General features: G+C 51.9%; 1 protein-coding gene across 2 annotated transcripts in view; it reads left to right on the top strand.

The window, feature by feature from the left end:
* The window catches only part of Lim1 (LIM homeobox 1), a 220219-nt gene that overhangs the window by 88118 nt on the left and 117275 nt on the right, over positions 1-14826 (top strand). For both annotated transcript variants that reach the window (XM_070533631.1, XM_070533630.1), the window contains exon 2: positions 4329-4576. In XM_070533631.1, coding sequence (XP_070389732.1) covers positions 4329-4576 — 248 coding nt within the window. The remainder of the gene's footprint in view (positions 1-4328; positions 4577-14826) is intronic.

Genomic DNA, 14826 nt, shown 5'->3' with positions numbered 1-14826 from the left:
ACTGGAAGTCGTAAGGGAATACATCTACTTAGGGTAGGTAGTGACAGCGGATCCGGATCATGAGACCGAAATAACCAGAAGAATAAGAATGGGCTGGGGTGCGTTTGGCAGGCATTCTCAAATCATGAACAGCAGGTTGCCACTATCCCTCAAAAGGAAAGTGTATAACAGCTGTGTGTTACCAGTACTCACATATGGGGCAGAAACCTGGAGGCTTACGAAAAGGGTTCTGCTGAAATTGAGGACGACGCAACGAGCTATGGAAAGAAGAATGATCGGTGTAACGTTAAGGGATAAGAAAAGAGCAGATTGGGTGAGGCAACAAACGCGGGTAAATGACATCTTAGTTGAAATAAAGAAAAAGAAATGGACATGGGCCGGACATGTAATGAGGAGGGGAGATAACCGATGGTCATTAAGGGTTACGGACTGGATTCCAAGGGAAGGGAAGCGGAGCAGGGGGCGGCAGAAAGTTAGGTGGGCGGATGACGTTAAGACGTTTGCAGGGATAACATGGCCACAATTAGTACATGACCGGGGTAGTTGGAGAAGTATGGGAGAGGCCTTTGCCCTGCAGTGGGCGTAACTAGGCTGATGATGATTATGATGATGATGATGATGATGGTTGCCTACGGAAAACAAGCGTAGTCGGCGGAGAACTGCACCTAATGTGATGAAATTAGACAATTTGCAGTTGTAGGATGGTGTCAGCTGGCGCCAGAAGACATGGGTAATTGGAGGACACCATCGTCCTGCAGCGAACATGCAACAGGATGACGATGACCAGGATGACGATTTTTTTTATTACCCGCCGTATAGTTGCTCAGTGGTTATGGTGTTGGGCTGCTGAACACGAGGTCGCGGGATCGAATCCCTGCCACGGCGGCCGCATTTCGATGGGTCGAAAACACCCGCGTACTTAGATTTACGTGCACGTTAAAGAACCCCGGGTGGTCGAAATTTCCGGAGTTCTCAACTACGGCGTGCCTCATAATCAGAAAGTGGTTTTGGGACGTAAAACCCCATAATTTAATTTTTATTATTGTTACATGCTGATTATAATGAAGTTGATATCACCCGCAAAGAAACATTTCGAAAGGCACGAAACGACAACATTTACTACTGTGTGCATCGAACCAGCGAATGAAGCCGCTGATACATGCAGTGGCAGGACGCCCGGTTATACAGAAACGTCACGTTTGCTGTTCGTGGCCGACAACGAATTCAGCTTCGCAAACGCACAAGTCGTTGCAGTTGTTTCGCCTAAACATCGAAAGCAGTGGCAATTCATTGTTATATGCGTGGTATGCATTTTTCGCACAACATTGGCAGCGGTCTTGTCTTGTCTTGTGTCCCAGACAGTGGCGCATACCCACTATGGGGGATTGGCCAAGAAGCAGGCGGTTTTTCGTGTGCTTAGTAGTAAAGCCAAACTAGATTTAAATTGTGGAGCGTGAGACTAGAACTGTAATTTAGACGTGTGATGAAAATATTGTGAAGAATATTGATAAAATAAGTTAACGTAAATGCGCGCGAACTGCGTGCTTCTTTCTCTTTCGTATATCGTGCATTGGTTTTCTTCTATGGCTTCGCTGAACCCCTTTACCGTCGGTGACGGTTGACTATTGCTTCGCGTGCACCGAGCAATGTCGCTTGGGGGCGCTGGTCGAGGGAAAGAAGCCTCTGCTGTGGGGAATGTAGCGCGATCGCCTCTTCGTATAATAATAATAATAATAATAATAATAATAATAATAATAATAATAATAATAATAATAATAATAATAATAATAATAATAATAATAATAATAATAATAATCGTCATCCCCAATCAAGCTATATTTATGTCCAGTGCAGGACGAAGGCCTCTCCCAGAGATCTCCAATCATCCCTGTCTTGCGCTAATTGATTCCAACTTGAATCTGCATTTCCTCATTTCATCACCCCACCTAATCTTATGCCGTCCTCGACGGCGCTTCCCTTTCCCCTTGGCGTCCATTGTGTAACTCTAATGCATGGCCCACCGGTTGTCGGCCCTACGCTTTACACAGCCAGCCCAACTCCATCTTTTTCACTTAATGTCAACTACACTATCCCCGTTTCCTCCTCGCATCATGGCTTCGCAACACTTCGATTGCTTGCGAATACTTGCGCTATGAGCTCTAGCTCCCTATAGAAGGCGCTTTGCAACTTCATTTCCCTGCAGCGTGGTGTCCAAGGTATCTCCTGCGCTCGCGTCTGTGGACCGCATCTGAAGTTGGCACTGCGGTGACTGAAACGTTGCAACGGCCAATCTTTCGAAACAAGAAAGTTCAGAGACACCTGCATGAGGTAATTTATAATAATAATAATAACAACAGTAATACTTTATTTTCACATAAAGCTTGGACGATTCCCACGCGTTATACAGATAGTGTTACGCACTCTGCCGGGAAAATTAAGTTACAGGCGGCGTCCTGATGCGCGAATGAAGTTCGGCGCAAGTGCCGGAAGGCCGAATGAATTCACCGACCCGGTCGGTCCGCTGGTGGTTCTGCTTTGATCTCCCGGAGACAGCTTAGTTATAAGAGCAAACTCCCAACGCGGTTACACGCAGTTGGAAGACAAGAAAGGTGCGCCCACACTGATCGCGTCCTGCCCCGCCCGATCGAGGACACTGTATACACACACAAGTATGGCGAAGTGCTTGCGAACGAGCGAGCCAGCCATGTGGGCGCGCTGAAAGGGAGCCGCCGTAATTAGAAGCTTCGCCGCAGTGCTCGATGACCGGTCAGCTATGGCGCGGGGTCGCGCGGCTCGCTCGCCGGCATGCGGGCGGCACGTGCCTCGCAGTCGTGGCCGAGTGACCACGGGTCAGCCGCGAACGACCCCCGAGCCCCCATCTGCGCGACATGGACCGCAGAAGGAGGGGACAAGACGGCTGGCCACGATGCAGCAGGAAAGTTGCGCCTTGTACGAACCGAGTTTGTCATAAGCAAGGACGAGCGTGCAGGATGAGTCGCTCTTCCTCCTCGTCGTTTTAGAGGAGGCGAAAGTGATTATTGAGCCAGGAAAACCACGATAACTATAGTTGTCTCACTCGATGGCGTATGCGTACCTCATCTGCGGTGTTGGAGTAAGGGTCTAGGGGAGGAAAAAACAACAACAACAACAAACACAGGAAAACGAGAGTGAGAAAAGAGAAGGGGGCCGGGGTATGGTACTCGTGGCCAGCCAGCTCGACGGCGGGTGACGAGGCTGCGCGACGGCCGCAGCAAAGCGGGCGAGTAGAGCGCTGCTTCGCGCGTTCCCGCAGCCGAGGTGAATCCTCGTTGCCGTCGATATTGAGTGAATGCGCGTGCGAAAGCCTCTTGTCGATGCGTGTGTAGTGTCCCCCGATGGTACCAGTGGCACAGTATGAAGAAGCTCTGTAAAATCACGTGTGTCTGTTCGTGTGGCCACGCCCAGATGGAGCGCGCATCACCGCGCAAATAGGCGTTTTGGAATTCTACACTCGAGACGGCGCGTTCCAGGCCGGCGAGGCAAATCGCTCATTATACCGGAACGGGCAGAGACACTGACGGAAAGAACGAACGAACTACTTGATTACTTAATTAATGAAAAGAAGTAAGGAACTATTGTGCCTAATCTTCTTGAGACGCCATGCTTTAATTATATAAAAAAAGAAGAATAAGAAGGAAATGAGAACTCCAGAGTGTTACACATGGCACCCGTTATCTATACCATGGTGTTGTTTACTTGTCATTATGAGTGAAATAACGCAAGCGTGTGAAATAACGCCGTTCGAGGAACCTTGTGTCAGTACGACTTGCATTTGTACTATTCGGTGACCTATAGTTGCTATTCTCTGACGTGCATACTTAGCCGCGAATTTAAAGTACGTGCTTTGTATATTATTTCTATTATAAGTGTGTATAACTTGTAAGCGTTACAAGTGTGCTGCTCATAAAATTTCAGCTCGGCATTCATTCCTAATAATCATTAAGGAAACTTATTGTGCATAACTTTAGCTCTTATACGTTTGTGATGACTGCCACTGCATTTGATTCGTCTTTCTGTTTTGCAGTGTGGTGGTGATGTATTGTTATACCTGCATGTACAATCTGTGCGCCCACTTGCTAAGGTCTCGGAAAGAGGCCGGCAGTAATGAAAATAAACAAGTCACGCGTACACAAAAGGAAGAAGCACAGACGACGCCCGTGCGCGTGTATGTTTCCGTGTTTCCACTCGTTGCACTTCCCACAAGTAAATCAGCGTTGCATCCGACTGCGTTGGGCCGAATTCCGCGTTGCAAACCACGCACTCACGGCGGCCCCCCTCTCGCTTTGCAGGCGCTTCGGCACCAAGTGCGCGGGCTGCTCGCTGGGCATCTCGCCGACGGACCTGGTGCGGCGCGCGCGGAGCAAGGTGTTCCACCTCAAGTGCTTCACCTGCCTGGTGTGCCGCAAGCAGCTCTCCACGGGCGAGGAGCTGTACGTGCTCGACGAGCACCGGTTCGTGTGCAAGGACGACTACCTCGCCAGGCACCAGCAGCCGCCGCCTCCGCCGCAGCAGCCTCCCCAGCAGCCGCCGCCGGCCGGTGAGACTTTGCATGATGTGCGCATGCGCGGACGCCCCCTCGTGGCGGGCGGGGAACTGCGAGGCAATCTCGCGCGAGCATGAAATGGGCGAGACTGAAGTCTAGACTGCTCGTTTTCCCATCTTCGCTTACCGTGTAAGCTTTTTCACTCGAATGTCGAGCCTGCCTTCGTGCATGCACCTTACACGGCAGTGTGTAAAACGTTTCCCGTTGTAGAGGCTAATGCTTGGGAAATGCGCGCACCTGGTAATGGACGCAGCGTGTGGCTGTTTTGGGAGGGCCGAGTTTTTATTGAAGCTCGGTGCTTTGTTTTTGGAGTGAGAGGCAGCAACGCGGAGCACGCTGTCGGGCCCAGAGCCCGTGCTAACAAACAACACTCTTTTCGCTCCAACTGCCCGTGTAGAGTTGATGCCGTTAGGACATACATATTATTGGCAATCGAGGGCAGCGAGCCAATAGCGAATACGAAGGACAAGTTTTGTGAGCTTGGCCGCACGTTTCCCTCGCCTATAGGCGTACCGTCCCAGTTTAGAAGCTCAGGGGCCGAATTCGCGAACCTTTGTGTTCGTAAGTGTTCTTTATTCATTATGATATGCCAAAGAAAAACAACACATTATCCTTCGCTGATCATGTGCCAGACGTCGCGATTGTCTTGCTCCTTATAATACGAACATCTATAACAAGTAGGGACTCGTTTTGTGAGTACGCGCCCAGAACCTGAGCTCGAAACTGCAGCGCGAGAGACGTGTGAGGTGCTCCATGACAATGCGTCAATTCTCCCCCATTGTTTCTTATTAGATTGTTGTCGACAGCTGCTCGATTCCACTGATAGCGCGTGATCCTGTGTTCTCGCTGAGTGCGATCGAGGTTTACCGTTATCCTGTTTTAAACAAGAATGTCACAGACGCGTTGTAGTTGAACATACGTTTTCTTTTTTTTTAGGACTCTACAGAATTTCAAAAAGACGGCCGGTGGCACATAGCAGAGTTGTACTCATTGAGTTGGATTACTCGAAGAGGCGGGCGTTACTGGTACGAGAAATTGAGACGCATAATTCAAAAATTAAACGCAATGCACTAATTAGGTTTTTGAATAATCACTGTACCGCACATAACCAAAACCGCAGAATTTGCGAGGCATATTCACTTCGAACAACTTCTGAGCACGGCGCCGGTCTCGAGATATGCGCCGTCAAACTTGCGGTAAAAAAGCACGTTTATTGAAATTACTTAAAAAAACGTGATTTATGCACTGAAACACAAAAATAACTGGAACGCCTAAGTATTTGATCGCACACGTCGGAAAGGAATTTCTCGCAACTGCTGTGGACCGGAAAGTTCGCTCCAAATGGATACGCCTTGCGAACTCACCGGCTACAGATCGCAAATGGCAATATGTGCTCTGAAGAATAGAGAAGCGGGGAACTGAGTGACTAGATTTTGTTAATCGCGACCACATAAAGCCAGCAGACAATGAAACCAAGGAGGCTTCCCTTTAATTGGTTTTATTGTAGCTGTTGGTGTTGTGTGGTTGTGCCGTAAAGTAGTTATTTAAAATTTAAGTAGTAAGTGCGCGTTAATTGGTCGATTATGCATTTCGATTTTTTCTGCAAGCAATGTCCGCCTGTTTGAGTGATGCAGCTCAAGGACTACAACTAAGCCACAGGCAATTTCTTTAAAATTATTTGTTGTCTAAAAAAAAGCACCCGCCATATTCTCACGATATGTCGCGACAACCAGTGGTTTTCGACGGCGGGCACGCTGTTTTTGTCACCTACAAAGATGGCGACTTTAATGCGTGAGAAAGACGGGGTAGTCACCCCTATTATACGAGGTGGCTTCTCCGCGGTCTCCGCTACGCCTATTTTATTTTACCGCTGCCAGGTTAACAATGTTACGAACAAGTGGCGAGTTAAAGGCATACCAGTCAGAGGCTACCACTTTAGTAGCTCATTAGACGTACGCGATGGCCTATATTCTGACGTCTTCGCGTACGCGACTTGCCCCTGTAGTGCACGACTTACCCGCACGTCATTCTTTCGGTTACTTTCGAGGCACGAGTCCAGGGAAACCGGAACACCGTCACCTTGCAGCGAGCGACGAGTGCATCACTTTCCGGGGGCTACGTGGTCGTCGCGCACTGAAGCGTAACTTCTCGGTGTGTGACCGACGCACGCAATCGCGCTCGTGCAGGCTGCGCATACACAAAGCACGACGTCTCCTGCTGAGTAGACCCACGGTTTTTTCGCACGCGATCATTGCGGGCCATGCAGTTTACTGCAACGCACTGAAACCAGTCGATATGCTGTAGCGAAGTGAAGCAGCCGTTAGATAGCAGACGCAGCAGCTCACCAGGGAGACGAAGATGAATGGGGATGAGCTCTGGCAGGGGCAAGTCCGAATCCGCAGATACGACGACAAGGAGTAGCATTTCAACAACTACGTTTATTTAGGTGGCATATTACCTTAAGTTTAAACTGTACAAAAATATCTACAAACAGAACGATGTCATACCCGTCGTCGTCGTCGGCCTGCCTGACCGGCCTGGTCTCCTGTGGTGAAGTTGCGCTATCCGCTGCTGTCTACTAGCTCACTGCCAAAACTATCCCAAACTATTTCTTAAATAAGTTTCCCCAGCATCCAAGGGACCCGCGGACCGGCGGGAGGCGCAGGCTTCTCCACCAATGGGTTACTTCGTTACTCCGACCAATCAGGCAGACCGACATCATCCAATAAGCGGCAGAGTTCAAGGGGTCAATAAATGGTCGCGTCAACACTCCGTACACAAAAGCACTCTGACCATAACTAAACAGCTTTTGACAGCCGAGTGTGGGAAGACGACGCGGCATGTGCACGTGTGACGCCAGGCGCGGCGGTGGCGGCGGCCGCGGCGCCGTCGAGATCATTTGTGTACAAAGGTTTGCCGCGCGTCAAGGAGCCCCTAAAATTCCCGGAAAGACAGCAAAGAGGCCCGCGGTACACTCTCTTCGCGACAATGCAGTGCCGCAATGCGAGCTAAGCGTCACATTGTTAGTAGCGTAGTTACAAACAATGTGAGGACGCTTGCTTTTAGAAACACGTACTTGAACTCCCGAGCGCATTATTCAAGTTTACGGAGTGGGCGAGCGCTAACCGTTCGATAAGCCGTAAACGTTGGCCGTGGTGAGACGCGCAAAGTTTCGTGTCACCGTTCGGACTAGCTGAACCAACGTTGTCCCAAGGAAGGCGAGTCAAATAAAAAAAAAGTTCGTAATTCATGACATCGTTCTTGAAACTTTGCAAGATTGCATTAATAACGCTGTGAAAGTTCAATTTGGTGCGTTTTGTTGCTTGCAATGCAGGTCTACGTGTACGTATGGTAGTAAGGGAAAGGAAGAGCGAAAGAGAACAGGAAAAGGGAGTATAAAGGGTTACACCCTTTGCAGTTTTGCACAGCGCATACGGAAGAAATGACGACCATGGGCACCGCGGGAAACACGCGCAACACTGACACGGGCACACGAGCGCTTCTCGGACGCGCGCAAAACGCACTTGGCCAAGGGCGGACGCGCACAGCGGCGCTTCAAGTGCGCTCTCGCGTCCCCCCTCCCTCCCTCCCTCTCCCTCTCTCTCCCCCTCTCTCTCTGCGGAGCAACCTCGTCCCCGTTCGTCGCCGGTTGCGCAACCGCGCCATTGCAGGGCGAGTCGGTCGGTCTGCGCCGTCAAGACCACGTCCGGCTGAGCTGCGGGCAACGGCGCGGCTTCGGAAGCGGCCCGACGCCAGCGGAGGAGGCGCGCATCACGCTCTCGCCGCCGTTCTCGACGGCGCGAGCACCGGACGCAGTGTGGGAAAAAAGGCGCGAACCTGGCGCGCGCTTTGGATGGCCGCCGCGGCCGAACCGAGTCGGCAGGGAAATCACGACGGCGAGAAAGAAAAGAGCAAAGCAAAACAAAAAAAGATAATAATAAAAGAAAGAAAAGCGCGCCGGCGGCGTTTCCGACCGTGCGTGCGTGCGTGCGCGCCTGCCTGTGCGTGTGCGCGCGCGCTAACGCCAACGGACAGGCAGTCAGGCGACAGCGCGCGCCGGCCGTAGCTAAACGGCGCCAAGACAAAGGCGGCCGGCGTCGGCAATGATGACGGACGAGCTGTCTGGCCAACAAAAGGGTCCCGCGCGCTCGCCTCGCAAACGACGACGGCTGCGCGACGCCGCCACCACCGCGGGGCAGCCTGGCTGCTGCCTCCGCCTCCCTTCTTCCTCGCTCAACAAAAGGAGCGTGCGGCGGCCGGCGCAAACACGCAGGTAGCGCCTGCAGTGAGCACGCGGAGTCAACAGGCGGCCGCCGCTTCTCGAGCGTCCAGTGACGCGTGTCGGCGCGACTTCGCAGGCCGCCCGCCGACTCGCTCTCTCCGCCAGGGCCGCGGCCCTGCTGGTATAGACGCGTGCGCGACGCCGGCGCGGTTCCTTCTTCGCGTCTGGCAGCCGAGACTCGACCTGACGGACGGACAGCCCGCGCCAAGGTCGGCCCCGCTTGCGTCAACGTGGGCGCGAACTCGAAGGGTGGCGGCGGCGGGCAACGCTGTCGGCACGCCGGCGGCCGACGTTCCGCGGACAATCCGCGCGGCCTCAAGCAAAGTGCGCAGGCGTGTCCGGGTTGTATGTGACCCCTTCGGGGTCCCCGCCGTTTCGTCCTAACTGAAGCGGGGGCAACGAGCGGCATGGGCGGATTCGGCACGCGACCTGCGAAAGGGCACGCGTTGCTAGACAGAGTAGAGAGCACCCGCCGACAGTTCTCTGCATCGACGCTGAGGTGGACGCGCCGCAGTCATTTCGACGCGATGTGTCAAGTGCGTTTAGGCCTTAAATCGGCCAGGACCACTCAACGACCCCAAATGCAGAGGCAGCACCTTAGTCACGGACGATTGTTGTGGTACAGGACAATGCGAAGTGCGAGACCGGCTTTAAGTGCACGAGCTGGTCGGGGCAGTAAATTCAAGGCAGAGTGGCGACCTGCATGCACGGGTATAGCGGTGAAGGTGTCGGATTTTCTTCCCTTGCTGTTGTGCCTCTGCATGTTCCCTGCCAAAACAATTTCCGAATATCACAGTCTAAGACTTTGACCGGCTCTTGGACGTAGCCAACATGGCCTATTAGGCGACTGAGGATTGCGAGCCACGTTGATCAATACAGCGCACTTCTGTTCGGCGTTTAATTTACCCTCCCTCCTCAGAATAAACTGCACACAGTTCTGCAATATCCCAATGAGGCATTACTGGCCTCCCCTTTCGCGTACGCGGTTTCATCTTTTGCTCGCGTTTTGTCTCTCTGCCGCTGCCACCTCTCACAAAAACGTTCCCAAGCAATCATGTTTGTTGGAGTTATTCTCCTCGGTCTCATAAGAGCCTTCTTCGCTTTTGCTCCGCGCACTCAAAGATAGTTAAGTGCGGTATTGCAAGATCTTGCATGAAGGCGGCTCTCATGAGGTCTTGTGACCAACAAGTAGGTGCAAGCTTCGAATTGCAAGTAGCCAGGCGGAAGCTCGCCAGTTTCCCGTTACCGATTTTAACTGTAGCATCGCTGAAAGCCTCGCAACAAGCCTTAAAAAGAGCAATCGGCAGCTACTCCATCTCAGAAACGCTCACGGCAAATGGTTGCGATGATCCCATATGTGCACCAGGTTGAGCATAATTTCAAAAAGGTTGTCAGCAGGGCAGGCAACCTTTTTGGCAGTAAACAGATTGCTGCTCATTGCCAGAAAAAAGTTAGGTAGCATGTGCCATCAAGGCAATCGGCTGACCGAGAACAACAGAAAAAAAGTTGTAAAAAGCAGCACAGGCAGAGCTTTGTTGTTGACTGTTGTGACTGTGTGGTTAATAAGATTCCTCTTTCATGCAAACATTTCTATATCGGTCAAACAGGGCGGTGTATCAACGACCGCATGCGCGAACACTCAAACAGAGTTCAAAAACGAACTAGGGATAGGCAATTATCACCGCATTGCAATGAATGCGGCTGCAAGCCGTCTTTTGAAGATGTGACCTATCTATCAAAATACCTCGATGGCCACGCACGCCTTATTTCCTAGGCTTTCCACATTCGTAATAAAGGCGAAGCATGTGTAAGCCTTCCCTCCATTTCTCTCCTTCCGAAGGAGATCGCCTTCCTATCGCATTAATTGTAATTTTCGCACCTGTGCATACGAAATTCTGTTGATTCAGTGCTTTGTGATAGCGGTGGAGTGTATATATGCTGACTGAAAGAATAAAGACACTTGGTTGTTAGTCAGCGCTGTTGTCCGTGTCCCTCTCTTTGTCCCGTTTAGCGCTGCTTACTGCTCGTAATCATGAACCAACCAGCCCAAGTGCGTACTTTTCTATAAAGATAGGTTTAGACAGTTTATAGACAGTTTATAGACCGATTATAAACCGTTATGTAGAATTTGTATATATACATACTATAAACAGTAATCAATAAAAAGTGTTAGATGATGTCTACAAAGAGTATATAGAGATTCAGCGGGCACTCAATAGACGATAGTCGACGAAACTATAAGGCTATGTATCGTTAGACTGTCTGTAGATACTCTCTAGACAACATGCGATGAAGAATGTAAGGCCATAAGTCGGTCCATAGATTAACCTCTACGCAGTGTCTAGAATTTGTCTGTACAAGTCTGTTTAATTTGTTTAGAGCGTCAATCAACTTTACAGACGAAGGGCGATTGACTTTGTATAGACTGCCTAAGGAGGTTTTAGTATAAGGGACGCGAGCCAGTAACCGTGAGGTTTGCTCAGTGACCCGCCTTCCTGCGGCTGTCGGGCCTCTTTTGACGCCGGCAAGGACCAACATCGGCGCCACGTCCGAGCGACGGCAGAGAAGCGAGTCGCCGCCGTCGACGACCTTGAAAGAGCGCGGAGCGAAGCGATTGGTCACGGATTCTTCGCGCCGCACTCTCGGCGCGTCCGGCCATGTGCTACGGCCCCCATCGTGCGAATTCGTTGGCTTCCTGCCTGACAACTACGGCCGCGTTACGAATTCGGGCTCTCCGGTATTTTGGAGAATTCCAAGGAGTATGGTAGAGGGGCTGAGGTCGACCTTACAGCGTGTCAGAAGAACGACTACTATAAGGGCAGCTCAGGAGGAAATCTGCGCATGCGCTTCCTGGGAGCGTTTCATGTCACGTAGTACAAGTTATAAGGCGTGGCGACTCGTGCGAAATGAGAAAGAAAAGAAGAAGACACCAGAAGGCGATCTTCGTATGTAAACACAGGACGATTATTCTATAACCGTGCTGGTTTTCGTGGAATTTGCGGATTACCGATGTGCGAAACTTAAAGTACGGTTCTTATCACAGAACTTTGTTCAGAGCGTCCACTGAACATACAGTGCGAGGACAAGGTGGGGTCGATGGTATCCAAGCAGCGCACGACGCCATTCTGTAAACATGCGAATGCGGCCTCGCAATACGAAGCGAGCTGCAGCTCAAGAGAAACAGTCTGTTAAAATTCCGGACAAATTTGTGGTGTTGTAAAGCGTCATGCTAGACGTTCACTTCGATGTTCGCTCCACGATGAAAGCGTCTACCAGCGGTCTTTAATTACCCCTGACATGCGATTCCAAGTTATGCCTGCAAATTTCCTGATTTCGTTACCCCACCTAAATTTCTGCCGTCCTCGACAGCGCTTCCTTTCCCCTAGCACCCACTCTGTATTTCAATGGAGAACCGATTACCTGCCCTATGAATTACGCGGTCCGCCCAGCTCCTATCTTACCTTTTAATTTCAACTACCAATATACCCCCGTTTGCCCTCTGGTCTGACACGACCGAGCCCCGAAGACCAGCATTGTCTGCTGAGCAGGGCCAAGCTATCGGCTCAGGACCGCGGCATCCTGGACTAGGGACGCCGCCCACCTCGAACGACTCCACCGTCGTCTCATTTTTATGCGAAGCATATTACGAGGGCTCAACCCAGCTCCTCAGGCGCGGCGGTGACCATGAAATCACGTGACACCGTGACGTCACGACAGAGGAGAAGTGGCTTTGGCTCAACTCTTGCAAGACGGGCTGGGTGGGAATCGAACCAGGGTCTCCGGAGTGTGGGACGGAGACGCTACCACTGAGCCACGAGTACAACGCTTCAAAGCGGTACAAAAGCGCCTCTAGTGAATGCGGTGTTGCCTTAGAAACGCGCTGTTTCTAAGGCGTGCGTCTCTTGCTCAGGCGCACATTTCGTTGCCGCGCCGAACGCTGCTTTGCTCGACGCTCACCGCGTCCAATGCGGGGCGCGTAGTCGCTGCCCTGTAGCCCATTGTCTTACACCCCTTGGCGGGTCGACGGGAACGCTGTCGCGTTCCACTCTTGAAGGCGAAGAAGTAATGCATGAGTTGTTTCTTCGTCTAGCCGAACCAAATATAGCCAAGCAACAGCAGTTCACCAGGCTAAACAGTGGTTCAACAACTAAAATAAAGGCTAGTATGCTTCGCATCCTGGGCTTAACCTTACCTAAGCCACAGCCATTTTTTAGAAATAAAGTTTATTCCTCCTCCTATCAAAGACCGAACCCGGAGGGGCAAATAATGCAGAGCAATGGCGAAACAATCGATGCGAAGTGCTAGCAGTGTTGCCCCCCTTTCTTATTTTATGCAATGTGAAAAACATTGAAAAAAGGAAAGCTGTGAGCAGGGAGTGTGATAAAGAGGTTACGGCGAGAAACGAAAGAGAACATAATAGAGGTGTTCTCTCATATAGACTTGACAAGTGGTTCATTTCGTAGCTTGTCAAGATCATGCCCAGTTGCCTTCTTGTGCCGGAATCCGGTCTTCGTACTCACGAAGACTGAAGACGGGTTGGGTGGAAGGGGGGTCAAGTTGTGTTTGGCCAACCTTTCTACAGCGAGTTGTTCGACTCGATCTGCTCGCTTTGAGAAATTTACGTAAGCCCCGGTCGGGTCAGGCGTACGTCCGCGAAGTTGTCTTGGCAGCTAAACAGAGAGGTGGATGATTGTAACAGGTGTCAATTCACGTGGTAAATGACGAAAAGGAGCGTAAAGGAGAATTCCTTCAAAAAGCGGACCACCAACCGCGTTTCGTGAGTAATAGAATGATCGCTGGCATACGCGTCGGGATATTTCAGGGCTGAAAGCGAACGCTTCAGCGACGACGATCGAAAACCACTTTTGTGGGCGCGGAGCGGAATTCGACATAACGACCCCCGTAAAGCTGGCTTTCACGCACGCACCGGGTCAGTCGCGTTCCCCTGTGTCCATGGCAGCGATATTCATTGCAGCGCATGGTCGCAGTCCTGCGTAACCTCGGCACACCGGTCTTAGGCGTCCTTCGTTTCATCGCGCACAGGTCTCTCCGTTCTGCATATATGGTTCACAGTGTGCGCCTTCGAAAGCGAGTGCGAACTGCTGCAGCGTCGTTCGGCGTACGCGTCGAGAGAGAGGGAGAGAGAGAGTCCGTCGAAGAACGGAGAGCACGCGAGCCACGCGCGGAGGCCATCAGTCGCCGTCGACGACGCCGGACACGCAGCGCGCGGGGGCGCGCACGCGAATCTGGCGCCGCGCCGCCACCGACAGAGTCGAGCCTGCTCAAATATTCACGAGCCGGCTGCTGCTGCTGCTGCTTGGGGCGCGTCGAGGCGGCTCAGCAGAGCCATTTGTTGCCGCTTTGTTTGCGCCGCACCGAACGAACTGCCTCCGCGCCGCTTATGTACAGCTTCTGAGCGGCGGCAGCGGGACCTGTCCCGGCCGCTTCGCACGCCACGTGTGTATCCGCGGGCGCGATGCATGGATACGTGTGCGCGTCGTCAGCATTTGTGTGTCTCGCGTGACGCCATGACGACGTGGGGCGCTTCGGGCAAGTTTCTAAGCGTGCTTGGAAGCCCTTGTAGCTCGGGGACGGCGACACACAGCGCGCTGCTGCAGCCAGAGCTTTTGCCGTTCCACGTGGTGTGGAGACCCGTGCGGCGACGCAAAACGCGTCGAAGCTCGCGCGTGGCAGACGTCGAACGATTACGTTTAACGCATAGCGTTAAGGGCCCCGTGTCGCAGCAAATCCGGTGCGGCGTACAGCGCCGGCGTCGCCGTGAGCGAAAATTTCCGTATTTATTTAGGTATACGCATATGCCACGCCACGCTATATGACATGCGGTATATGCGGGTTATATTGCCACACCCATTCTATCACTAAAGTGGCTCGTACCTTGTCTCACGTTCTTGACAAAGTTATTACTCGGAATTTCGAGAATCCCAGCCCGACCACAAACAAC

Source organism: Dermacentor albipictus, chromosome 2 (assembly GCF_038994185.2).
Source record: "Dermacentor albipictus isolate Rhodes 1998 colony chromosome 2, USDA_Dalb.pri_finalv2, whole genome shotgun sequence".
Lineage (NCBI taxonomy): Eukaryota > Metazoa > Arthropoda > Arachnida > Ixodida > Ixodidae > Dermacentor > Dermacentor albipictus.
The sequence above is the reverse complement of the archived record's forward strand: the minus strand, read 5'-3'. Positions and strand labels throughout refer to the sequence as shown.